This window comes from Leucopleurus acutus, assembly GCF_964270905.1.
Source record: "Leucopleurus acutus genome assembly, chromosome: 12".
Classification (NCBI taxonomy): domain Eukaryota; kingdom Metazoa; phylum Chordata; class Mammalia; order Artiodactyla; family Delphinidae; genus Leucopleurus; species Leucopleurus acutus.
This window is the reverse complement of record NC_139154.1, coordinates 24,067,591-24,095,406: the sequence shown is the minus strand read 5'-3', so window position 1 is coordinate 24,095,406 and position 27,816 is coordinate 24,067,591. Positions and strand designations below refer to the sequence as shown.

Genomic DNA, 27,816 nt, shown 5'->3' with positions numbered 1-27,816 from the left:
CACCACAGAGCACTGAGTAGAGTTCCCTGTGCTCTACAGCAGGTTCTCACTAGTTATCTATCCTATACATAGCAGTGTATATGTCAATCCCACTCTCCCAATTCATCACCCCCCTTCCCCCGCACCAACTCATTTGAACTTAATCACGTCCTTAAAGCACCTGTCTCCAAATTCAGCTACATTCTGAGGGTGAGTTAGAGCTCCACCCTATGAATTTCGGGAGGACACAATTCAGCCCATAAAAATCTCTAATGAACAGCTTGTACCCCGAGCTCCACAGCAGCATCTGCTTCTGGAGGATCCAGCCTGGACACCAAGCCAGCACACTACGCCCTGGTGCCCAGTGTCCACAGGTTTAGCCTGATGGAGTCTTCCCTGTCTTCCCTTCGTTCCACTACCCTGACGATGCGCCGGCCACGCCTCTGCACACGCCCTTTCACTCTCAGTGTAAAGGCCACATCCTCCTGGAGCAAACGACCACAGGTGAAGCCGTACCATCTGGACCTTAACACTAATGCCTTTTTTGTTTTTTGGCTGCATTGGGTCTTGGTTGCTGTGCACCGGCTTTTCTCTAGTTGCGGCGAACAGGGGCTACTCTTCGTTGCAGTGCGCGGGCTTCTCATTGTGGTGGCTTCTCTTGTGGTGCAGCATGGGCTCTAGGTGCACGGGCTTTAGTAGTTGTGGCTCGTGGGCTCGGTAGTTGTGGTTTGTGGGCTTAGTTACTCCGCGACATGTGGGATCTTCCTGGACCAGGGATCGAACCCGTGTCCCCTGCATTGGCAGGCGGATGCTTAACCACTGCGCCAGAAGGGAAGCCCCAACACTAATGTCTTAATACTTCTTTAATGTGTCTCTCCCCTTCCGCCACCACCGCCTTAGTTAAATCCATTGTCCCCTGCCCCTGGGTTTTTGCAACAGCATCGTAAGGGGCCCCGCTGTCTCCTGTCTCATCCATGTTTAATTCATTTCCTGCAGGCGCAGTATTTGTGTGATATTAGCTGATGTGGTTTTCCTTTCCTGTAGGTGATGCAGGCTCCCCTTCCACTGAATCACTGGCATTCAGAGCTTCGGAAGGAGGCTGAAAAAAGACCTAGAAAATGGACATCTGCTCAGCTCTGCACGATACATGAGATATTTTTAAGTCCATGGCAGGAATTTATTCGTACAAACCTGGCTGGAGCGAGAAAGAAAAGCGTTATTTGTTTTTTGTTGTTGTTGTTTTTTTGCGGTATGCGGTCCTCTCACTGTTGTCGCCTCTCCCGCTGTGGAGCACAGGCTCCGGACGTGCAGGCTCAGCGGCCATGGCCATGGGCCCAGCCGCTCTGCGGCATGTGGGACCTTCCCGGACCGGGGCACGACCCCGTGTCCCCTGCATCGGCAGGCGGATTCTCAACCACTGCACCACCAGGGAAGCCCGCGTTATTTGTTTTTTATTTCATTCTATGTTTCAAAATTATTTCCTTGCACACCAAGAACCAAGTTGAGTCCCGAGCCCAGAGTTGGCTCAGAACAGAGTAGCAGGCTATGAGGCTGTGAGGTAAGATTCCCCGCTGGGGGGACCCAGGGGAGCCCTCCTGGATGGGAGGGGCCTGCAGGAGAGGGGGAGGGGCGGGCTTAGCGTGGGGACCCCGGTTAATCCCACCCACACCCCCAAATGAACTTGTAGCCCGCGGGGTGGGCGGGCTCTTTCTGAGTCCCTGGGGCACACAGCCTGGTGATCAGGGGCACTCTGATGGCAAGGGCGGCTCCTGTGTCCTGTCCATGGCACGCAGGGGAGGAGAGGGCTAGAGGACTGAGGCCTGGAAGAGCCTGGGCTCGGGTGAGAAGGTCTCCAGAGTGAGGACCTCACGGGGAGGCCGAGCCAGGCTGTGAACTTGGGCGGCTGCTGCCACCTGACGCCCAGAGCGCAGGGCAGAGAGGCCGGTCTCAGCCGGGTGACCGCAGCCTGGGCCGCCCGGGGCCAGAGGAGTGAGGGGCTGGTGGAGACTCAGAGGGGCGTGCGGGAACCCAGGCCCCTCCTCCCTGCCATGGCGGGTTGAGCTTCTGCTGTGCCCAGACCCCTCTCGGAGGAGAAGGCGTAAGGGGGGAGCCCTGAGAGGAGAGAAACCGGTAGAAGGGCGTCTGCAATGTGGGCAGGTGCTCCCTGTTCCTTCCCTGCCTCACAGCCACTCCGTCGGGGGAGAAGACGATGAAGGGGTCAGTTCCCAGAAACGCCCCCCATGCCCCCTTTCCCTCCCCCTCTCTCTCTTTTCTTCTCCCTGTGTCTCTCTCTCCCTTCTTTTTCCTTCTTGTCTTTCCTTCCCCACCCCCCTCCCCAATAATTTTCGTTTGTGAAACTTGACTTGTCTCTGATACACATCCGATGATGTCACCTGCCTGCTATGACTCTCCATCCAATGATGTCACCTGCCTGCCACGACTCTCCAGTTCTCTCCTGGCAGTAAAACCCCAGCACAAACCTTTGTCACAAATAAACCTTTGCAGTTTCTAGAAGGGGAGGCGCGCGGGGCAGAAGGAAGCTGGGAAGGACTGTGGTCTCTGCCACGGAGATGCTGGGTTACCGTCAGGACGAGGGTCCCAGCGTGGTTAGGCTCCAGGTAGCGTGCGGGAGATGGAGGGCCCACGCGGAGCCATCCTCACAGCCGGACTGTGTGCACCTGCCACAGCTGTGGGCGCCTGTTCTACCTGATGAGACCACTCTGGTGGACGGACTGCTTATAAACATAATAACTGTGATGCAAAACAGTATGGAGGTCCCTCAGAAAACGAAAAATAGGACCACCATATGATCCAGCCATCCCACTCCTGGGGATACATGTGGACAAAGCTATAATTCAAAAAGATACACGCACCCCAGTGTTCACAGCAGCACTATTCACAATAGCCAGGACATGGAAACAACCTAAATGTCAATCGACAGAGGAATGGATAAAGAAGATGTGGTACACACATACAATGGAATATTACTCAGCCATAAAAAGAATGAAATAATGCCATTTGCAGCAACATGGATGCAACTAGAGATGATCATACTAAGTGAAGTAAGTCAGACAGAGGAAGACAAATATCGTATGTGGAATCTAAACTATGGCACAAATGAACCTACCTACAAAACAGAAACAGACTCACAGACATAGAGAACAGACTTGTGGTTGCCAAGAGGGAGGAGGGGTGGGAGAGGGATAGAGTGGGAGTTTGGGGTTGGTAGATGCAAACTATTACATTTAGAATGGATAAACAACAAGGTCCTACCGTATAGCACAGGGAACTATACTTAATATCCTGTGGTAAACCATAACGGAAAAGAATATGAAAAAGAATGTCTATATGGGTATAACTGAGTCACTCAGCTGCACAGCAGATACTGGCACAACACTGTAAATCAACTATACTTCAATTAAAAAAATACATAATAATATATATATATTATATATGTTATATGTGTATATATATATACACATATATATATATATAAAATGGAGGAAGGACAGACTCCAGGGTGGCCCCTGGGATGCCCGCCCCTCGGGTGTGGGTGGGACAGGAAGGAAAGCCTAGATGAGCATTCTCTGGACACGTGCCAAGCAAGCATCCCAGCGCCAAGCCCCCACCGCAGATCTCAGCAGCACGTACTGCACGTGCGCTACGGTGGAGAGCGGCGCTGGGGGCGCAGAGCGTCCAGGATGCCCACAAGCGCTGGCTTCCCTCGCTTCCAGGAAGAGGGCGAGAAGAGGGTGGGCTTAGAGGGCCTGTCTGTCTTCTGTCTGGAGCCCTGTTTCCTGTCCCCCGGCTGCCAGTGAGCTCGGGCGTGTGGTCGGACCTGGGGGAGCGGCTCACACTTTTCCGGTTAGATGCTTATCCTGCGACTCGGTTATCTTGTCTGAGCTGAATCCTCAGAATATTAAATATACGCATAATCAAATGTAAGTACAAGCCCACATTTGAAAGTCAAATATAAAGAGTTTCTGAATTTGTATCATTTTGCATTATCCAGGCTTCTGCCTTCATCCACGGGAATGAATAAATACGAGTTGTCTGAGACCAAAATGATTTTCTGGGCAAAGAGGAATAAATGTGTTAAAATGAAGGGGAAAAAAAACCCTCTGAAGATGAAAAGGTTTTCACCCAAGCTGGATGTGGGAGAGATGGAATCTGCCTGTTACTTTCCATTTCAATCATCCAGCCTTTTGTCATCAACGTAATAATGGGGCCGCACGGAACATCCCTGAGGGAGAACCAAGGCCAAAACAGTAGCCGCCAGTGAGCCCAGAGCCCTGGACGCGAACCTCAGAAAACATGAGCCTCTAATCAGTTCTCCTCAAGGTCCTAATCAAATTCCTTTTTATGAAAATCAAACTTCGTTTGATAACATTAATATTTTCAAAGGAAGCCTGAGAATGCCACCCACTTAAGACCCTGAGTTAGCTGGATGTTAATTCAAATGAAGGAGATTCTGCAATTCCTTTCCTCTTTCCATTTTTAGAAAGGAGTAGACATTTTCTAGCTCAAGGAATATTTGAAGCCTTCTAAATTGAGGAGACAAAAATTAAATTATTAGAAAACTGTTTCCCTTCTGACAATTTGGTATTTCTCATCTTGGCTTATCTAAGAAGCCCTATCTGTTATTTTCAAAAATGGTTTTCTGGATAACATTTATGTAAGAATTAGTTCTATTTTAAATTACATAGGCATTTCCCCTTGTCAAATACAGCAGGCGCTTTGATCAGCGAAATGGAATCAGTGGGTTGAAATAGCATTTCAACATGGGCTACTTGCATTTCTGATGCTTCTCTGAACACGGGAGGGGCACTTTTTATTGTGAGATACATCCGTACAGGCATGTGCGGATGAACGGGACAGTTCTAGATTATACTGGGTGTAATCGCCACCGAGACCAAGAAAGAGAACTTTATCAGCACCCAAAGCCCACGCCGGGCTGGCTCCCCACCCACTCTGACTTAGCCAATAGTCCTTCACTGGCTTTTCTTTATGTGTGTACTTCCTGCTTAAGGATCCCCAGATACGGACAAGCTCCCCCCTCTCTCTCCTTATGGCCCCTAGATTTTTATGTCTTCCTTATTTTATAGTCATTGTTCTGTTTGATGCTTAGATTGTCCCGACTGGGACCAGAGGAAGTCCATCAACGTGGCTTCTGGGTCCTTGGGGATCCCCTCCCACCATAACTTCAGTCTTTAAAACTCAATTTCATTGCAATATTATTTACAGAAAATAAAATACACCCACAGTAACTGTGGAGGGTGGGAAGTTTCACACAGGTGCACACCTGCGTGACCACCGCCACTGGTGCAGGATCTCCATCATCCCGCAAAGGTTCCCCCTGCCGCTTCAGTCAGCTCTCCCCCACAGCAGCCCCCATCAGTCTCAGCTTAATCCAATTTCATATCAATGGAGTCAGACAGCGTGCGTTCTTTTATGTCTGTTAGTTTTTCACTCAGCATGACGTGTCTGAGGTTTACCCATGTTGCCAGGAGCGTCTGTGACCCTTTGTTATTTCTGGGTAGCACTGCCCTGCGGGCTAGACCACAACCTGTACATCTGTTCACCTGCTGGTGGACATTTAGGCTGTTGCCAGTATGGAGCCAGTGAGAGCAAAGGTGATGCAAAAGTTGCCCACGTACAAGTCTTTGTGTGGACGTAGTTTTCATTTCTCTTGGGTAATAACCCAGGCTGGTACCGCTTGGCCATATGGTAAATGGATGGTTAACTTTATAAGACACTGCACGAAGCCACCCAAGGTCGCCTCGTACATTCCCTGCCTTGGTCAAAGCAGTCACTTCTCCAACAAGCACTGATTCCTTTTTAGTACAAAACAGTACTTAGAAATCAGGGCTGGGTATGGTCATGCTCATGGCTGCAGGCAGTGCCGTGTCAGTAAGCACTGCTTCCGGTGGGTCATTTTCGGAAAAGGTGAATCCCTGTCCCAGCACTGCAGGGCACCCAGCATCCTGGCCTCTGTGCAGCAAATACCGGTGTCACCCCTCAATCGTTGAGAAACACATACACACCCCTAAAGCAACCACACATTTTCCATCCTGGAAAGACCCACTAGTCCACACAACTTTCCGCCATCAAATGCATCTGTGATCTGCGTCTACACCAACGTGCTCTTGGTTCTCTGCTGTTTCAATGGAAAAAGGGAAGTTTCTCCTTTCTGGGGTTATTTCCTCGCCTATCCTCACTTCCCTGGCATTCACAGGGCTTCTCTCACCCACTTTCGCCTCCTTCCCTAACATCTTCATCTCCTCCTCCACTTTCACTTCTCCCCCATGTGCAATTCCTACCCATCTTCACTTCCCCCACCTTCACTTCCCCCATCTTCACTTCCTCCCCCACCTTCACTTCCTCCCCACCTTCACTTCCCCCCATCTTCACTTCCTCCCCATCTTCACTTCCTCCCCCATCTTCACCTCCTCCCCACCTTCACTTCCCCCATCTTCACTTCCCCCACCTTCACTTCCCCCATCTTCACTTCCCCCATCTTCACTTCCTCCCCCATCTTCACTTCCTCCCCCATCTTCACTTCCCCCCATCTTCACTTCCTCCCCATCTTCACTTCCTCCTACCTTCACCTCCTCCCCACCTTCACTTCCTCCCCATCTTCACTTCCCATCTTCACTTCCTCCCCCATCTTCACTTCCACCCATCTTCACTTCCTCCCCCATCTTCACTTCCCCCCATCTTCACTTCCTCCCCCATCTTCACTTCCTCCCCCATTCCATTGGAATTTGTACACACTCCAGCATCCTTATCTCAGAACAAAACCAAGCCTTCGGGGCCCAGGCCCTCCTTCAGCTACACCCCTTTGGTCCTCTCTGCCTGGCCCCACCCACATCCTCACCCCACTGCACTGTGGGTTCTGTTCCCATCACCCTACCACACCCGCTTTACTAAGGTCACCAATGACCTCATTTGCACCAAATCCAGAGGACACCCTTCAGCTTTCACCTGACATCTCTGCACAGTGTAGATTCCCCTCTCCCTTGCCAATGGTGAGATTGGTTTTCTTCATTTGTCCTGGCTCTGGCAGGAAGGGCACAGAAGTGGTCCAGGGTTTGAGAAATGGTCCTGGGGTGACTGTCTGGAAGGGCTCCGCATGCATTTGGAAGTGTTAGCCCCAGGTTTGTTAAAATTGTAATAGAACAGACCTGACCTACTGCATTTCTAACACCATAGGCTCCCCTAGCACATAAACCCCCTCCACTGCCATCCCAGCATCTCATGGGAAACGCTGTGTTGATACACGGAGAAAACAGAAGGAAAATATACAACATTTGGTTCATCTAACCTTACATTCCTCCTCAGAAACAAATACCGCTGTGGATCTATTATCAAAACATGAAACTATTTTTGAAAAAGTACCACAGCAATTCAGCAGAGGAAGACAGTCTTTTCAACAAATGATGCTGGAGCAACTGGACACCCCCAGGCAAAACATCCAACACCCTCGACCCAACACCACACCTTATTCAATGAAAATTATATCAAAATGAATCACAGGCTTAAAAACACATAAATGTAAAAAATGTAAAATTATAAAACATTTAGGGAAAAAGAAGGTCTTTGGGATCTAGGGCTCAGAGAAGAGTTCTTAGACTCGACACTAAAAGCAGCGTCCATAAAAGGAAAACAACCTCCTCTAAATGAAAAACCTTTGCTTAGTGAAATATCCTTTTAACAGGATGAAAACACAAGCTACCAAGTGTGAGAAAATATTAACAAACCACATATCTGATAAAGGGCTTGCAAGTGGAACGTATAAAGAACTCTGAACACTCACCAGTGAAAAGCAAACAATCCAGTTAGAAAGTGGGTAAAAAACATGAATGGAGACAGGACATGTCTTCACGGAAGAAGGTACACAGTTGGCAGATAAGCACATGGAAAGAGGGTCACTGTCGTTTGCTATCAGAGAAACGCAAATTAAATCCACACTGAAATAACACTACATACCTGTCAGAATGGCTACAATAAAAAATGGTGAAACACCAAATGCTCTCAAGGATGCAGAGACGCTGGGCCACTTACACACGGCTGGAGGGGATGTAAAACGGTTCAGCCACCCTAGCAAACGGTTCAGCAGTTTCTTATAAAACCAGACAGGCAACGACCACGTGACCTGAAGGCTTGGACCTCTGTCTAGAGAAATGAAGACTTAGGTTCACACGAAAACATGTACACAGATGCTTGTAGCAGTTTTATTTGATCTCAAACTGGAGTAAATATATCTTAAGTTAGATAAAACTTAGCCATATTCATCAGTGCTTGCAAAAACACTGCTTCACCCCCGCCAGCCATTTAACAAAATAAAGTGAGCAGCTTAAAATGCCTTTTACGAAATTCTTTCCTGTTTTGTAGTTGATGCAAATCAGTGGATAATCAGGAGTTCTTGTATGTTAAAAGGGGAAGTTTTCAATTTAAATTATTAATATTCCAAGACTTTCTAACCCCTGAAATGACTTTTGAGACACAGAAGTAGAGAGAAATCCCTCCGGTTTAAATGCAGAGGCTCTGCCAGGCGTGCCAAGATCCTCACGCTTCCTCCTTGACACCATCCTAATGCCTCTTATCATACAGATGAATCATCAGAAATCACCACTCAGCTTTACTTCTTGCCTTTCTCATCAGAAAAACTCATAAACTTCACATTTTACTTATGCTAATGTTTCTAAACAAACTTTGTTGTCTTATTTGCATAATATCAAAATATTGTTCGAAATCTTACATTCATTCGTCTTAGTTAATTTCAAGCTCAGGGACACATGAGCACAAAGATGAGCTAGAGCCTCCGGGGACCCCACACTCCTCCACCCCGTGAAGCCTGGGCCTCTCTGCCCCACACCTGCACACCATCATTACTGCTCATGATGCCAACGATGGTGGCAGAAGGGTCTCCAAAGGCCAGCCTGTGCATTGCTTCTTCCAGAATTAGAGATACTCCTCCCTCAATTTAGTGCTGAATCGAAGACTCATAACTTACCATGTGCCAGGCACCTTTGTAAGCATTTACACGTTAATTAATTTATTCCTTATAACCACCTTATGAAGCAGGTAGTATGGTTATCCCATTTTACAGATAAGGAACGTGAGGCCCCGGGAGGCAAATAACCTGTTCATATCACACAAATAGGCGGCAGAGACAGGACTCAGACTAAGCAGTTCAGACCTGGACCCTTAGCTAGGCCACCTCCCAGAAAGAATGGATGGATGGGGCTTCCCTGGTGGCGCAGTGGTTAAGAATCTGCCTGCCAATGCAGGGGACACGGGCTCAAGCCCTGGTCTGGGAAGGTCCCACATGCCGCGGAGCAACTAAGCCCTTGTGCCACAACTACTGAGCCCGTGAGCCACAACTACTGAGCCGGTGCACCTAGAGACCGTACCCTGCAACAAGAGAAGTCACCGCAATGAGAAGCCTGCGCACCGCAACGAAGAGTGCCCCCACTTGCCGCAACTAGAGAAAGCCTGCATGCAGTGACAAAGACCCAACACATCCAAAGATAAACAAAATAAATTTATTAAAAAATTTAATAATAATACTAATAAAGAATGGATGGATGGATGGAGGGATGGAGGGATGGAGGAATGGATGGAGTGATGGATGGAGGATTGGATGGATGGATGGAGGGATGGATGGACAGATGGATATACAAATGATTGAATGAACTAATGAAAAAGTTTGTCCTGTGTGGCCGTAAGGTGCAAATGGGATCCGCATTGACCTGGGAGCTCCCTGGTTCTTAGGGCCTGTCTGTGGCCTCCGCATGGCAGCATCTAGCCTCAATCCCAACTTAGGACTTGCTTTTTCATGAACACTGTGATTGCCAAAGTGTAATATCAGGAACGCAGAGCTGGGAGGCGGGAAACCTTATGTTGGCTGCAACACCAACCTGTGCTCTCTCAGGTACACTGGGGACCTGTTTCCCCATCTGTCAATGAGAGGGTTCAACTAGAGTAATTTCTAATATTTAACAAGTCTATGTTGTGATTTGTCCAAGTGAAAGTCCACTGCAAGACCATAAGGTCAGGAAGTGGGCATGAATCAAGACACTGGAGCACCCGGCAGAGGCTGAGTGTGGTCCAAGCTCCTGGCCCAAGAGACGGCCGCAGTGCTACGTAGCTGCGGCTCAGGGAGAGGCAGGAGATGAGGCCAGAGAAGAAGAGCTGAGACGGAGCCTCAAGAGCTTGCGGCACCGACTGTGATGCTGCAACTCTGCAGGCAACGGGGAGAAACTGAGGGCTTTCACTGATTTATTTTGATTGTGGTACATACAATTCTATCCTTCTGCTCATTTTTACATGCACAGCTCAGTGGCACTGAGGACATTCACATTGCTGTGCAACCATCCCCACCATCCGTCTCCAGAACTTTCTCATCTTCCCAACCTGAAACTCCGTCCATTAAACACTCACTCCCCCTCCCCCATCCCTGGCCTCCCACACCTACTTTGGTCCCTATGGATTTGATGACTCCAGGGCCTCAGAGCACTTGTCTCTTTGTGACAGGCTTATTTCACTGAGCATACCATCTGTCAGGTGCACGTATGTTGTGTCACGTGTCAGAATTTCCTTCCTTTTAGAGGCTAAACTCCATTGCACGTATGGATGACATTTTGCCCATCCATTCATCTGTCGACGGACACTTGGGTTGTGACCACCTTCTAGCTACTGAGAATAGTGCTGCTATGAATGTGGGTGTTCTCAATCTGTCTGAATGGAAGGGTTCTGAGTAGGTTACTGGTTGGACCAGAGTTTTCCTTTGGAAAGATCTCCCTGGTGGTGCAGAGACGACGATGATGATGACAGCGGTGACGTTTAATGGGTGCTTTCTATGCGCCAGGTACCGTCCCTACTGGACGTGTACTCACTCACGTAACCCTCATTCCACCCTCACACCTACTCCTGCGAGGAAGGTGCTCTGTCCCACCGTACATGTGGGCAAGTGGAGAGAAGTTGAAAACTCTGTCCAAAGTTATGCAGATAGCAAGAGACAAGAGTCTGTAACGGAACCCGGGAAGCCTGCCTGCTCACACTGAACCCAGCACCACTCGGGATGTGCGGGGAGGGGAGGGCTGCAGGATGGTGGCCCTTTGCGGGGCGTTTGGAATTATCCAGGCAGGAGCTGACAAGGGCTGTGAACTCAGGCAGCAGAGAAGGATGGTCGAGAGGGGAGAGGTTTGAGAGTCTCGGGGTGCGACGGACAAGCTCCCCGTGAGTGAGTGACCATGGATGTGAGGAAGGGGAAAGGGGCTGAAGTGGTGGACAGCTTTTGAACTTGACTGCATACTGGAGAGAGGTGTCATCACTAAGAGAAAACGGGTAAACCTGAAGGGAGGGCAGGGCGGGGACAATGGACAATAATTCTCTTCGGTACCTGCTGAATCTGAGATGTTATGGGGCACTCAGATAGAGGCAGTTATATTAGAGACACACTCAAAGGGAAGACCTCGTTGGGGGCACAGACCGGGCACTTGTTAGCGTGGGGAGGGTTAGAATCTTAGAAGCAGATGGGCTTGTTCATGGGTTCTGTGTCTAGAATAAAAGGGAGAGACTGAAACCCAGGGACTGGGGAGCCTCAAAGCCGGGTAAGGGGCACACTTGGGTTTGTAAATTTTAGAACCGACACGACAGCACAGAGAGAGGGGGTGAGGCCCCATTGCGTTGCCCCATGAGCCATCTGTTCTATTCGGGGGACGCCAAAGGTTAGGAGTTGGGTCAACAAAGAGGAGAGAGAGGACACTTACAGAGAAGCGTCAGAAGGGTAGGAGGATGTGGGATCCAAGGCGGTGAGAAAGTTTCCAGAGGGGTGGGGTCCAGTGCCTCACAGAGACCAAATGAAAGGGGCCTGAAAGATGCCCCTGACCTCTGCAGTTAACATTACTGGTGACCTTGGCAAGAGCCGATCGGTCAATGTGGTGGAACCGCCCTGGGCTGGGCCTGGCGGAGTGGAGTGGATGTGGGGTATGGAAAGGTGTGGACAGGCGCCGGGATGAGGGGCAGAGGGCAGGGGCTGCTGAGGGGCCCTGGGGACAGCAGGCACATCCCCACCGAGGAAAGGAACTGTGCAGACATCCCACGCCTGGGAGGCCGGAGGACGGGGTGACCAGACGAGACTCACCCCCAGCAGAGGGGGCCACCTGAGAACAGACAGGGGCAGTAGGAACGGCTGGGCGTCCACCGGGCAGAGACCCTGGAAAAGCTGGAGCTCTTGAAAAGGGAAATGCTCGGTGCTGATCTTGGCCGTGGGGCTGGCACATGCGCCCCGGAAATGGCAGAGGCTCTACGGAGTCACTGGTTACCGGTATAAAGTCAGTTCGTGCCACTGACTTGATAAAGTTAGTTCTGGGAATTGACCCTAAGGACAAATGAAAGAAAAAGCAAGTATGCTGGTCGTACAGTATTTACGGTATTATTTTTTAAAAGCAGACATGGCTAACGGTATGGAAACTAGTTAAGTAAATTGGGAAACATATGCTCGATGGATGGAATATTCTGAGGTCATTAAAATGATGATTATGAAGCTCAAAGTGGTTATATGATAGTAAATGGAAATCAGTTTTGAAATGGTATGTATGTTCTAATTACCATGATGTAAAATGTGCTTTCACGTGAAAATATACATACTAGAATTCCTAAAAATGCTACTAGCTGTTGGCTGTGGATAATGGTAAGATTACGGGTGGGTTGTTTTCCTTCTGCATTTGGTAAACTCACTTTGAATGCTACAGCGCTAGTTAGAACAACAGAAAAGCAGCCTTGAATCTTCTTAGTTATCAGCCTATGGAAAAGAGAACATAGCTGAATATTTCCCCACCATCCTCTGACGGTACGGAGGTCTACGAAGATGGAGTTGGGACGTCCCCGGTGGCGCAGTGGTTGAGAATCCGCCTGCCAATGGAGGGGACACGGGTTTGATCCCTGGTCCAGGACGATCCCACATGCCACGGAGCAACTAAGCCCGTGAGCCACAACTGCTGAGCCTGTGCTGTAGAGCCCGCGAGACACAATTACGGAGCCCACGTGCCACAACTACTGAAGCCTGCGCACCTAGAGCCCATGCTCCACAACAAGAGAAGCCCCCGCAATCAGAAGCCCGTGCACTGCAACTAGGAGAGCCCGGGCACAGCAATGAAGACCCAACGCAGCCAAAAATAAATAAATTTATTAAAAAAAAGAAAAGAAGATGGAGTTTACGTGATACAGCGATTCCACTGGAACCCTTGCGCTCCACGGCGTGGAGGGTGAGTGTTTACGACCAGGGTGGTCCCCCTGCTCCCGTGGCAGCCTGGGTCACCCCGCAGGCCACAGCGCACCTGGATGCTGTTGACAGAAACGTGCTGGCTAAACTCAGCCTGCGTGTCCTGTCAGGGTGGGGAAGGCGGGGAAGGGGAGAGAGGGCCGTCCTGGCCAAGCCCGTAGCCAGCACATGGCCCACACAGTGCCTGCAGCACCGGGCAGGTCCCTGGGGGCCACCCACACGCTCTCATCCACTCCCACCCCCAACACCTCAGTCTCAGGATGGAACGCCCCGTCCCAAACGTGTTGGTTTTGCTTCTCAGTCTCTTAATAGTGGTCTTCCACTATTTTGAGTTAAATTCTCTCCACTTTTTTCCTTTTTTTGTAAACTAGCATTTAGAGAGTTTATTAATACTCAGAACACTGATGTAAATGTATGTTTTGAAATAGCAACTCGCAGTCAAAGGGGAGCCAGTCTATCCCAGGGGCAGCGGCTAGAGGAGGAAGCAGGGGTGTCCGGCCTCCTGTCTGCAGGAATCTTCCTTCCCTCCCTGCAAGACACTGCTGCCAAGTCCTGTGACTCAGCTTCTGGTCTTTTCCAGCAATCCACCTTTCATAAGAGGACTCAAGTTATCCTCATCACAAGAAGAATAATTTTCCTGGTAACTATGCATGGTGACAGATGTGAACCAGACTTACTATGGTGACCATTCTGCAATATACAGGCAGACCTCGGAGATACTGTGGGTTCGGTTCCAGACCACTGCAGTGCAGCGAATATTGCAGTAAAGCGAGTCACACAAAATTTTTGGTTTTCCAGTGCATACAGAAGTTATGTTTATGCTATACTTTACTAAGTGTAGCATTATGTCTAATAAATGCACATGCCTTAATTAGAAAATACTTTATTGCTAAAAATTGCTAACCATCACCTGAGCCTTCAGCGAGCCTGATCGTTTTGCTGCTGGAGGGTCTGGCCTCGGTGCTGATGGCTGCTGACTGGGCTGGGGGGTGGCAGCAGTAAGTCTGCTACATCGACTGATGACTCTTCCTTTCCTGAACGATTTCTCTGCAGCCTTCAATGCTGTTTGATAGCATCTTCCCCCCAGTAGAACTTCTTTCAAAATTGGAGTCAATCCTCTCAAACCCTGCTGCTGCCTCATCAGCTAAGTTTATGGAATATTCTAAATCCTTTGTTGTCACTTCAACAATCTTCACAGCATCTTCATCAGGAGTAGATTCCAACTCAGGAAACCACTTTCTCTGTTCATCCGTAAGAAGCAACCCCTCATCCGTTAGTTTTCTCATGAGATGGCAGCAATTCAGTCACATCTGCAGGCTCCACTTCTAATTCTAATTCTCTTGCTGTTTCCACCACATGTGCAGTTACTTTCTTCACTGAGGTCTCGAACCCCTCAAAGTCATCCATGAGGGTTGGAATCAACTTCTTCCAAACTCCTGCTAATGTTGATATTTTGACCTCTTCCCATGAATCAGGAACGTTCTTAATGGCGTCTGGAATGATGAATCCTTTCCAGAAGGTTTTCAGTTGACTGGGCCAGATGCATCAGAGGAATCCCTGTCTGTGGCATCTACAGGCTTATAAATGTACTTCTTAAATGGTAAGACTCGAACGTTAAAATTCCTCCCTGAGTAATTTCATGGGCTGCAGAATGGACGCTGTGTTAGCAGGCACGAAAACAACATTAATCTCATTTTCCACGTCCATCAGAGCTCTGGGGTGACCAGGTGCGTTGTCAGCGAGCAGTAGTATTTTGAAGGGAACCTTTTTTTCCTGAGCAGTAGTTCTCAACAGCGGGCTTAAAGTGTCCAGTAAAGCATGTTGTAAACAGATGTGTTGTCATGTTCCACTTACAGAGCACAGGCATAATTCTTAAAGGCCCGAGGATGTTCAGAATGGTAAGTGAGCACTGGCTTCAACTTAAGGTCACCAGCTGCATAGCCCCTAACAAGACAGTCAGCCTGTCCTTCGAGGCTCTGAATTCAGGAACTGAGCTCTCTTCTTTAGCTATGCAAGTCCTAGATGGCATCCTTTTCCATTAGAAGGCTGTTTCACCTACACTTAACACCTGTTGTTTACTGTAGCCACCTTTATTAGTTATTTAGCTGGATCTCCTGGATAACTTGCTGCAGCTTCTACATCAGCACTTGCTGCTTCCCCTTGCACTTTTTATTTTTTATTAGTTTTTAAGATCTTTTGGCCTCGCTGCGTGGCATGTGGGATCTTATTTCCCCGACCAGGAATCAAACCGCGCCCCCTGAGCTGGAAGCGTGGAGTCGTAACCACTGGGCCGTCAGGGAAGTCCCCACCTTGTACTTTTATGTTACGGAGGCGGCTTCTTTCCTTAAACCTCATGAACTAATACCTGCTCGCTTCAAACTTCTCTTCTGCAGCTTCTTCACCTCTCCCAGCCTTCACAGAGTTAAAGAGTTAGGGCCTTGCTCTGGAGTAGGCTTTGGCTTAAGGGACTGTTGTGACTGTTAGGATTTTCTATCCAGACACCACAACTTTCTCCACGTCAGCAATAGCGCTGTTTGCTTTCTTACGTCTGTGCGTGTTCACTGGGGCAGCACTTTTAATTTCCTTCAAGGACTTTTCCTCTGCATACACAATTTGGCTAACCGTCTGGCACAAGAACCCTAGCTTTCAGCCTGCCTTGGCTTCCGACATGCCTTCTCCATTAAGCTTCATCATTTCAAGTTTTTGATTTAAAGTGAGAGATGCGTGAACCTCCTCTCACCTGAACACTAGAAGCCACTGTAGGGTATTAATTGGCCGAATTTCAATACTGTTGTGTGTCAGGGAGCAGGGAGGCCCGGGCAGAGGGAGAGAGACGGGGAACAGCTAGTCGGTGGACAGTCAGAACACAGACACATTTATCCATTAAGTTCACCATCTTACATGGGTGTGACTCGTGGGCCCCCCAAACAATTACAATATAGTAACGTCAAAGATCACTGATCACAGATCACCCTAACAAATATGGTAATAATGAAAAAGTTTGAAATATTGCGACAATTACTAAAATGTGACAGAAATACACAGAGAGCAAATACTTTGGGAAAACGGCACCAACAGCCTTGCTCCATGCAGGGTTGCCACAAACCTTCAATTTGTATACATATATAAAAATGCAATATCTGGGAAGCACAATAAAAGGAGGTGTGCCTGTGTACAAGTATCAAATCATTATGTTGTGCACCTGAAACTAATATAATAAAAGGGAATCAACTTAATAAGTGAGATCATTATAAATTCAAATGTAAGCACGTGAAACATAAATCAGAATTTAGAGATTCATCTGCAATAGACAGATTTAAAAATGTAATTAGTATGCCTGATGTTTCCAAGGGGCATTACAGCGTACAGGAATCACCTGGATGAAATTAGGGAAGAGGGCGGGAATCTCACCCCCTTCGCCTTTTCTGCACCGAGTAGCCTATTCGGTTGTAAACTACTCCACCTGGTGGTTAAACCAGGGTACTAGTCGCTAGAAATCTGGACACTTCAAGGCGAAATTCACTATTTTCTGTTATAAAAGTTATGAATGAGCTTTAAAAAGTTCAAACCACACATGAAAGAAGAAAGTAAAAAATAATAATTTCACTGCATAAAGATATCTGGACACAAACAGATTTTATAAGTCAAATACGGGCATAAAGATATCTAGACACAAATACATTTTATAAGTCAAATACAGGGATGTAATACATGAATATTCTTTGATAGAAGAGAAATAGTTACCACTTGCTTTTTTCACTTCAAATGAATCAACGTCTCAACACAATTCAGGAATGAGAGCTAGTCCGTATCTGATCACGTTAGCGTGAATAAAAACTCGGAATCCTTTCACCCAGCAATTAGGGTAACCTCTGTGGACCTCTGTTAAGGGGTGTGTGTGTCAGAGGTTGCACACCAATGGGACCCTGAGTCTGGCCCCTGACCCCTGGGGCCCGTGGTCTCTCACTGTCCAGCACGCGCACGTGGCCTCCCTGGGGAAGCCTCTGGCTGGTGACAGCTGGACGGAAAGAGCCCTAAGCTCCCCTCTGCTGCCCCTTCCGGAGGACACTTCACACCTGCAGCAGGGTTTCCCTGTGTGTGATTCCCGGACCGGCTGCAGCCGCATCGCCTGGAACTAGCTGGACATGCAAACTCAGCTAGAAATGCCTGCTCTAGGCCTCCTGCCGAAACTCGGGGTGGGGGGGGGGGGCGGGGGCGGGCCCGGAACGTGTCTTAAGTCCTCCAGACGACTCTGACGCCCGTCTGAGAACCACAATCTAGAACACTGACGAAACATCCCCTTCTTTCTTGTTCACTTGTCTCTCACCTCACTATTAACCTTCAAAACGTTCCCTCCACACGGGATTGGGTTACTACGCTTCAACTGACCGCCATAGGGGTCACACCATTCACTGACCTGGTAGTTACGGGTCACCTTGACAAAGTAACGGGATGGGATGACACACACTTCACATGCATCACGAGTGACTTGATCTTGGACTTAAGCTTTCAAAACCCAGGGTCTGAGCCCTCTCTCCAGCTCTGCTTCTTGCATTTTGGTCCCAGCCATCAGCGACGTCACCTGACCCGGTGCACTGGAATTCCCTGCTCCACCGGAGGCCCCCTGAACACGAGGATGGTCGGATGCACACACAGGGCGCGCCAGCCTCCGCTCAGAACGTGCAGTGATTCCCGTCTGCTGCCTGGGAAACCATGGCCTTCCAGCCCTCCCCGTCACCCCACCCGGCTCTGCCCTGTCCCCTCACTATCCTCCTCCCTCTGCTCCGCCCACACCTGCCAGCTCCCGGGGTTTGGCATTAGGCCAGCCCCTCGACCGGGGCCCTCCGGTGCCAAGTGTAAGATGCTTACTCCTTGCTGCCTTCACGGCTCCCTGCAACAGCTGCCCCCCCCCCCCCGCTGTGCCAGTCCCAACCCCCCTTCCCTGCTCCAGGGCACCCTCCACCACGCGCAAGGCCAGCCACATAACACCTTATCGTCCCCCCAGCCGGTACGCAAGTTTTTGTTTCTGGTCCCTAAACCTCCTCAGTACTCACCGTGGGGCTGCGTCTATCAGCATCTGTTGGGTAAATGGAAGAGCGCAGGGCTCTGCAAGGGACCCCGCGCCTTCGCTCTGGAAGGCGTCAGCCCGCTTTGCGCCCGGGAGCTAGGCTGGAAGTGCTACCAAGGCCCCAGGCAGGGCACATCCTGAAACCCAGCCGGCTCCAGGCAGCCACGCCCAGTCCAGCAGTCCAGGAGAGAGGCGCACAGAGTAACGTGTGTGGGAAAATAAACTTTCTTTTTTTGGTTTAGAATTCGCACATCCCAGAATATGTTTCCCCAAATAAGCAAGTCTTCGCTGGCAGAGCCATTAGACGGTGTAAAATTGCCCACACGAGCCTTCCCTCAGGCACTGGCTACAGAAACGTCCTAAGGGAAGGCTGTCCCCTGAGCTCCATCGGGGATTCAGTGCACAGATCTCTTCCAGAAGCCCTGCCTCCTGTGACTCGCTCGGGGACCTCTGAGTTCCTGCGCCAGCCTCATCTCCGACAATAACCTATGCTCACACCTATTTTCTTTCTTTCTTTCGGCCGTGCCACGCGGCACGTGGGATCTTAGTTCCCCAACCAACCAGGGATCCATGCCCCCTGCATCGGAAGTGCAGTCCTAACCACTGGACCGCCAGGGAAGTCCCCTGCATTACTTTTCTATGGCTGCTGTAACCAACCACAAGCATAATGGCTGAAAACAGCACGAATTTACTGCCTTACAGTTCCGTGGGCTAGAGGTCCAACCCCGAGGGTTTACCTCACTTGGGTTAAAACCAGGGTACGGGCAGGCAGCATTCCTTCCTGGCGGCCCGCAGCACCTTAACATTAAGGCTAGGGTTCACTCGCCTGATTAGACTAAAAGTATAGACTATTCAATGTTCAAATTTTTTAATTTTTCTAATTTAAAGGAAACAGATTTCCTAAACCACAAGCAAGTTATTGTTACTCTATTTATTGAGCTCTGAAGTTAAGTAAACCATTGAAGAATATTCTGAAAGACTTGGTACTAAGATGAAATGAGTGGTAACAGCCACACACTAGATGTTTTAGAAATGCCCATCCATTCCCTCCGAGCCACTCCTGTCTGTCACCTCTCGAACCGCCCTGTGTCATGCACTCTGCCCAGCAGGACATCTCAGTTCTCATCTGTGTGACCCACGAGTGGGTTCCACTCTGTGGGGACAGCTAAGTTTGTAACTTAAAGATCCGCTTTGGAGTTTGGGTGGCTTATTGTAGGTCTCCAGATCCTCCCTGCAAACCCTCTGAGATCCAAAGTGATTTCTCCCCACATGCCGGGGAGTCTCTGAGGCAGCATGTGGACATGAGGGCAAGATGACGGTGGTGAGCTGGCCCCTTGCCCTATGGACCCCGCAGATCCCAATGCAGGGGGTGGACAGGGAGAGGAGGGGCAGGGAGGGCAGGACAGTGGTTGGCAGGGGAGACCTCAGAGGGCGATGCCGCACAGGCAGTCAGAAACGCCCATCCCATCCCACAGGATGATACTGGAGCTTATGTTTAGGAAGCCTATATATAAAGACCAAAACGAGCCCACTATGCTCTTTAAACAAGTAATTTCAAGGTAGGAACAAGAAACCCAGACACTAAAATTGAGATGACCATAAAGTTTTGAATTCGTCCCATCCTTGTCATGAACTGAATGGGCATTCTCAACGAGGCGCTGTGGAGACCCTCAGGCCAGGAACGGACTTCCGCGGTTCCGTGAACCCCTCAGCGTTACAGGATGGTACTCTCGTATACGCTGCCTTTCCAGGGTGAGGAGCCTTTGTTTTCACCTAATGCCATTGCTCCAACATGGATGAGGATTTTTACATAGTTTACATTCGCATCACCTTGAAAGAAGAACCAGTGCTGATGATGTATGGGAGGCCCTCTAGCTTGAACGGTATTCGTGTGCAGAGATGTTTCTACAGAAAGCCTCCAGCACCCGGGAGTCAGGCTGCAGCTGGCTGACGCTCCTGTCACCACCCGTGGGCAGCCGGCTGGGGAGAAGAGAAGCCAGGTCCAGGAGGGCCCTTGGAAGAGGGAACGTCCACAGGAGTTCCAGCCAGGCCGGCTGAGGCCAGCCCGTCTCAGGGATGCAGGGATGCCCACGGCGCAGCTCAGACCCTAACGCAGCTGGCACTGCCTTCCTATCACTTCTTCCCTCAGGAAGACAAGGCCCCGGGGGATGTGCAGGGGGGCGGCTACCAAGAGTAACTGGGGCGCAATCTCTGAATGCTGCCCGCCGGGCAGGGCCCACGTCCTCCTCAAGGCAGTTTTGACGTTTTTGGTCGACGCTGGCAACGGAGAGTCACCAGGACCTGCTGTCTCGGAAACTGCCAGGTGTCTCACCCCAGTTCTGAGTGGTCCGCGGAGCCCTGGAAAGCAGGGATCCTGCCCCCATCTTTCAGACCAGAGGGCGGAGGCTCGGTGTGGGTGGAGGGCGGTGGTCTCCGGAGCACGTGTCACCCCAGGCCTCGCAGAAGCTCCCAGCCGGCCTGCCAGGTGAGGTCCCGTCCTCAGCTCCCTGTCATTACTGCTCAGTCAACACTTCTCAGCAGGACCTAATTGCCTTCTAATTGTTTTCTCTGTGTTTGTTGTTTTCCTAATTAGAGACGCAAATTCTAAGCTTTGAGGACAAAAACTCTGTTGACTACTTTTTGTAACCCCCTTCCTGGGGGATCCAGAGGAGCCAGCAGTAAAGACGCCATGGACTGATGGAAGAATCCAGACGTGCAAGGCAGATGAGCAGGCAGACCCCACCTCCCGAGCTATCGGAACGTCTGAGCGAGGGGTCGGTAGTGGCGTCCTTCCCCCAGGGGGAATGCTGACTCCCGAGTCTGGCGTGAGGGGCGCTGGGCACAGACAGCAGAATCCTCCCGCTGCCTCTGTTGCGGGGAGAAACACGCACAGACCCGCACCGCCCGCGAGCTTGGGCTGGGGAGGAACAGACGGCAGGGGAGGAAGGGGTGCTGGGGACAGCGGCCGGGCCGCTCACGGGCACCAGGCAGTGGGGGGGCGGCGCGGCTGGGGGGCTCTGCAGGCAGGGCTGAGCCTGAGGAGGCGGGTGGAGGCCAGTGTTCCTTAGCGGTGAGGGGCCCCCACAGCTGTGGCGACGACCACTCTGCACAGCTCTGCAGCGACCCAGGCCTGACCCTGGGGCACAAGTCCCACCTTCAGGGACGGGACCTGCTGTCTGCTAGGACTGCCCCTGCGCCCGCTCCACCACTGCTGCCGTGGGAGCTGCCCTTGGTCCGAAGTGGCCCCAGCTCCCTAGTCTGTCGGAAGAACCCCGAGAAGTGAGAGGCCAGGTGGGGAGCCGAGCGCCCGGGAGACCTGGGACACGGCCCCCATCCTGCAGGATGTCTGCCCAGCCCAGAAACCCTGAGAACCTCCCAATAAGTCCCCCTTTTCAGTGTAAAGACAGCCCAAGTCTGGGGTTCTTGCCACCTGCCACCGACAGGTCCTCATATAGCCAAACACAACCACCTACCGATGTGCAGTGTCCAGCTCCCTTTCCTTTATCTGCAAATCGCCGTGAAACACGCCTCTCCTCTACCACCCTCCCCTCACTTCAAGGCAATACAAAATTCAGTGTAATAGTGGGGGACCCCGAGCGGGAACAGGGACGACGGTGTCCTCGGCGGAGAAGTCTACAGGGTTCGAACGCCATCAGGAGAGTTTGTGTGACTCTCGCATTCTCGACTTGGAGAGAAGGACCTCACACCGTGAGGCTGGCTCCCCCGCGGAGGTTTCAATCATTTTTAAGAGAAGTACAATCAAGTCTTGGGAAAATGAAAAAGGAATAAATTTGGAGTTCTCGTGAACAGTTTTCATAGAAGATCCAAAAGTGGTCCTAACTTTTGTTAAAGCTAAAGTAGCAGCGATTTCATGAAAAGTAACAAGAGTTTACCGCTTTATTAAAGGGGTCTCCTCCCATCCGTTAAAGAAACTTTCCTAGAAGGAACCTGTCTGGTTTGTATTTATAACTTGTTAAATAAATGTCTGATGAATAAAAATTGAGTAAGAAAAAGCACTAACACAGCAAGACTAGGACCCCGTACTCTGCCACTGCAGGGACAGCGCCTGAAAGGCACGCGGCAGGCATGTGGTTTACTGTGGCCAGGGGCCCGCTAACCCTGGGAGGGGCCCTCCCTCCAGGCAGCAAGGCCCCAAGACGTCTGGAAACACACGGTTAAAGCAGGCCTTCACTCCAAAAATCATGGCCTTTAAATACCTTCTGATTCTAATGAAATACCTAATTCTACCGTATGGGTCCTTTTTTGAAATATATATTATAAATGTTATTATTTAGTTTAAAAAGCTAATGGCCTGTGCTGAAGGAAGGAATACACTGATATGACTTGAATTGTTTTTCCCCCACATTTTGCACCTCTATAGTAATTTATATTTTCCGAGAAATGACAGGAAAAAATTCTGACAATATTTTGCTCAGTGTTGAAGCTCAGCAGTTTTTATAGCTTCGTGCTCAAAGATTACTTTCAATTTTCAGTAATGAGTTCATGGTGTCTTAACCAAAGGCTTACAATAAGAAGAACATCTTCTGTAGCCCACAAAGTTGGTCACCAAAGAAGGTGGCAGTATTTCTGTGCGATGATGATGATTTTTATGGCCCCTTGACTGTTGATTTGGAGGAATGGGTCACAGGCTTCCTGGTAGAGGCGCTTGACATCAACACTCGTGCAAACACGAGGTGCTGGCCCTCCCTTACGAACACTGAGAGCTCCTCGCGGCTGCCGCCTCCCGTGGTGTGTGAGGGCTGGGCATCTGCGTCAGTGGGGCTGCTGGATCGAGTGTAGCCTGGACGTCTTAACAGATACATGGAAACACTCGGTCTACAGCACGCAGCTACCCCACGTACAGCATCGTGTTTCTGTTTCTTCTGAGGAGTCGAGGTAGTGAACTGTCATCCATTTTCAAGGAAACTGCCTGCTTACACCATGACCCCCACTCCTTCCCTCGTCCAACTGAGATCCTGTGCACTTGGGTTTAAGCAAAGGACAGTGGTTAAGGAGGGGTTTCTTGAGGAAATCACAACCCACACTGATAGGGGAGCTGCTCTGGGCTCCGCGGCTCCTGTGGATTTTACTGAACCCTCTAACCCTGGACAGGGGCTGCTGTGCTCCCCTCCTCACAAGCGACCACCCAGCTGTGAGGAGGTCAGCTGCCCGAGGTCACACATAAGCCCCGGAGACTGTTCTCGAGCTCCTACATCCCAACTCACGGTAGTCTTTCATTCACTTTTATCATAAAATGGTTCATAATAAAAATCACACGTATCACATTCGAAAGGTACAGTAAAGTGGACACTCATGTAACCCTCCTCCTAGCCAGACAAAGATTATGACCAATACCCTTGACCCCTGCTCCCACCAGCTCAGGCCCAAGATCTCACCGTGGTGTCTGCTTCGCCTGCTGGATCTAGGGCTGCACACGAAGGGCGGACTTATTGTCCTTAAAACCCCCCCCAAACCCGCCTCATGCCCGTGGTTCTCAGTATCATAGGGAGGGACCCCTCTGGGCATCTTGTGAGAGCAATGGAACCACGTAGCCCAGAAAAAGTGACGCATGTATAGAACCCTGGAACTACTTCAAGGTTTCACAGACACGCTAAAGCCAGATCCTCAGAACTAATACATACTGTAACCGCAAGTCTGTACCCAGCTTGGAAGGTGCTATGCTAAGTGAAATAAGCCAGAAAGAGAAAGGCAAACTCAGGCGTGGTATCACTTATACGTAGAATCTTTAAAAGAAAAAAAAAAAAAAGTCACACTCAGAAACAGAGAGTGGAATGGTGGTTGCCGGGGGCTTGGAGGGGGGCTGGCCTGTTGTCCTCCGCAGAGGCTCAGCTGGGCTCCTGACAAAGACGCTCCAGGGGCTTCACTCTTCTCAACAAGGACTCTCATCCCTCGGTTTTGAAAGATGTGTTGTAACAACTGCTCTCTGGGAAAGCGAGTGAGTCCAGTCCGCCCCGTCATGGAGTTAGCAGTGCGGCTCTGCTGGTCACATGTGTGGTGCTGGGCCTTTCCGTCCGCAAAGGGGGCCTCTTGATTGGATTTTGCGGAATGCTCCTTTCAGGTCGAATGTGCCAAGACTCTGAGTTATGCTTCTAAAGCTCTCTTCCGAAAAAGTTTTAGAAGTAAAGCAGCAGGACAAAGCTAAACAGTTTTAAATAAGGATTTTGAGAAGGTAACCTTTACGACATTGCATTTAGCATAAATCAGCTCCCAACTCCAACGTGCGACGGTGCTGCTTCACCCGGCCGGCGCCTGCCTCCTGCGCGTCCGCCGCGTGCCAGGTGCATAGCGCCCCTCCTTTCCCGCCCAGACACTCAGCGCTTCTTCCAGGTGAACTTCCTGCGGGCTCCCTCCTGGCCCGGCTTCTTCCGCTCTCTGACACGGGGATCGGCAGTAAGCAGTCCCGCTGCAGCATAAAAAGAGACGCCTTAATGAACCACGGAAAGCGCAGGAAGGCAGGAGAAGCGCCTGAACCGGCAGCTCCTGCCGTCAGAGGAAGAGCGCCCAGGCCCACAGCAGTTCCCAGCCTCGTGTACAACTCAGGACAGCAGTCCGCTTTCACTCTCCTAAGCTGTCTTCCCAGCTTCCGAGACAAACACCAGGCACATTGCTTGAGTCTGCTTTTCTTCCCCTATGAGAGACATGACTCCCTTTTGGCTTTTAAACTTGTTCAACTTAAGACAAAGCTGCTCTGGCGTGCCAGTCGCTACTCACGGCCAGGGAACTTGCCCGGCACACTTACTATTACAGATGTGAACGTTTTAAGAGGGAGAAAAGCAGAACTTCCTGGGTGGCGAAGTGTGTGGAATACTTTTCAATATGCACAGAAACTCAAAACTAGCAGAATTGTTAAGTGAGGTCCTATCAAATGATTTTAATGACTAGATATGAGTCCTACAAAATGGTGAACTGTTTATAAGCAAATGGATTTTTAGAGGTTTAAAAAAATTAACTTGCCTAAGCTACGGGTGGCCCTATCTGCAGCGTGGGATCAGAACCCCAGCGGCGCAGTGGGAGGGCAGGGGCAGGGCCCACGTCACTTGCCCAGAGGGGCTCCTGGACCCAGAGGCGCCGGGGGCCTTGCTGAGGCCACACAGCCGGTCGGCAGTGCCCGCAGTGCTTTCCTCTTTCACAAATGGTGGGAAGACACTCCTCAGCTAGAGCTGCCCTGACTGACTGTGAAATGCGGACGCAGGGCCCTAACGAACATATTGATCGTAGAACCCTTCTCCCCCTGTGCAGAGACTCTGGAATTCACGGCTAGGTGACAGGGTCACACAGAGTGAGTAAGGGAAATAAAATTCGAACTAATGTCACAGTGGAAACGGAATCTCCAGTAACTTTGGAGAGAAACACCTTAGGGGTTCCATCATTAAATCGAATAACGATTACAAATTTCTGTAATAAAACAAAAGCCACCGCTCACGTGCCCGACACAAAACGGAGTCAGATGCAGACTCGAGGGTCCCCCGTCCCCCCGCCCCCCGACCTGAACTCGCACCTTGGCGCATCCACTCGACCTCGTCCTCGGTGACAAAGCTGCACAAGGCTCTCGCCGTCGCCAAGCGGATGGCCCCCGCCTGCGCCGCCCGCCCGCCCCCCGACACCGTGCAGGTCACGTCGTGTTCTCCAAGCCGGTCGAGGAAGTGGAAAGGGAACATCAGCTGTTCTCTAAGGCACAGCACGAGAGGTGGAGTTAGGTTCACTGCGAAGATACACAACGTTACAGGCTGCTCACATTCTGGGCGTGTGTGAGACCCACACCAGACGCAGAAACGCTAGCGTCTCCGCCACTCAGATGCTGTGAGAGCAGGTTCAGGCCTCTTCTGCTCGGGCGCAACGGCACACCCCAGCTGTGTGCTGACCCTGCTTGTCTCCCGGGAATTTTGGGAGGCTTGAACATAACCTCATAACGAAGTCAAAGCTGGGAGAACTCCTTTAATGCACTGAATCCACCTCTCTGGATTCCATGATCAGATGCAATATTAACAGGTCTTCCCAAGCAACTATCAAGCGCCGTTGGGGTCACTAAGCAAAGCGTACGATGCTGTATCTGTATGAGGTTTGTGCTCGTCCTGACGCCGTGAGTTTTAGAGTCACTGAAACCACACTCGACATTTTCCCACTGAGACACGCACTCTGCCTGCAGTTCCCTCGGCTGCAGGGTCCTGCCAGGTGACACCCCACAGACCAGTCAGGCCCGCTTCCCTCCACAGCCAGTGAGCACCCATGCGGTCCGGGCAGGGCCAGAACCAGAGGCTGGAGCAGGCAGACTGCCCTGGACCTTCTTCTCACTCACAAACAAGGGACTGCTTTTGCCTTCATAGCTCTTATGAATTTTACTTAGAAAAGCTGATGAATACTGAATATCGCGTTTGCTTGTTTGGTCTGACACTGCAGCTTTCTGGACCCCCCAAGTAAAGGTTAGCGTCACACAGTGACGCTGAGAGGTGGATGTTACCCCTTGGACTGCACACTAGCGAAGCAAGCCCAGGCTGGTGTGGATGGACACAACAAGAGCTCGGAAGGGCAGAGTTAACTGGAATTTGTAACAATACTGCTTCAACAGGGATGCTGTTCCAACAGGAATGAAACAAGTCCTACGATAGAAAACAGGTATGAAACGACCTAAATCTAATATTGTTTTCTTGGAACAAATGTTCCAAAGTAACCAAATAAAAAACAGGGATGCTACAAAAGTAGTACTACAGTTGACCTTTGAACAACGTGGGTTTGAGCTGTGCAGGCCTGCTGACACGTGGATTTTTTTCAACAGTAAATACTACAGACCTACACCATCCACAGTGGTCGGACCCCTCGATGAGGAAACTCGATACAAAGAGCCATCGGTAAGGTTGTACTCAGATTTTCCACTGTGCTGGGAAAATCCCAACCTCCACATTGTTCAAGAGTCAACGATGTTATAAATCATAGCTATATTATAAGAGCTAAAGAAAATTTAGAGGCTGATAATCTAACCCCGCCATCTCCAGCAAGGACACCGAGGTCAGTATGGAACCTAAGGAACTGTCTTTGGCACATCACAGGCCCACGCTGCCTGACACGACTGCGCAGGTGAGTGACGTGAGTGATGATGTTACTAAGAGAAGCCCTGCTCACCTACTCATTTGGGAGCTTAAACAGTTATCTGTTTTAATTCCTAAAACTTTAAGATTCCCTAACAAATGCTTATATAGATTAAAAAACTGAGACTAAAATTTGGGGAAAAATTCAGGCTCTATGAGAGCACTTGAGTCAGGGTGGTCAAGGCAAGAAAGGACCTGAGGAAGAAGACTGCACAGTCAGGAAGCTGGTGCACACTGAGCACGACACTAAGTCTATAAAGAGAGACAGCAACACCCAAAGGGTACAGTTGAAAACCATTACACACCTATTGGTTTTAATTAATCTGGACTCACACTAGTACATGCAAAAACAGTTAAACGTCATGAAAATACTT

General features: G+C 50.1%; 1 protein-coding gene across 3 annotated transcripts in view; it reads right to left on the bottom strand.

The window, feature by feature from the left end:
• MRPS9 (mitochondrial ribosomal protein S9) overlaps nt 1–27,816 on the bottom strand; it is a 114,592-nt gene that overhangs the window by 49,937 nt on the left and 36,839 nt on the right. Inside the window, exons 10-11 of one of the 3 annotated variants that reach the window (XM_082852106.1) lie at nt 25,858–26,027; nt 24,567–24,762 (exon numbers count right to left, since the gene is read on the bottom strand). The exons of 1 other annotated variant lie outside the window; for it this stretch is intronic. In XM_082852106.1, the coding sequence (XP_082708232.1) occupies nt 24,671–24,762; nt 25,858–26,027 (262 nt within the window). In that variant the 3' untranslated portion in view covers nt 24,567–24,670. Of the gene's footprint in view, nt 1–24,566; nt 24,763–25,857; nt 26,062–27,816 lie in introns of those variants that run through there. One more of the 3 variants, XM_082852108.1, reaches the window with a different exon arrangement.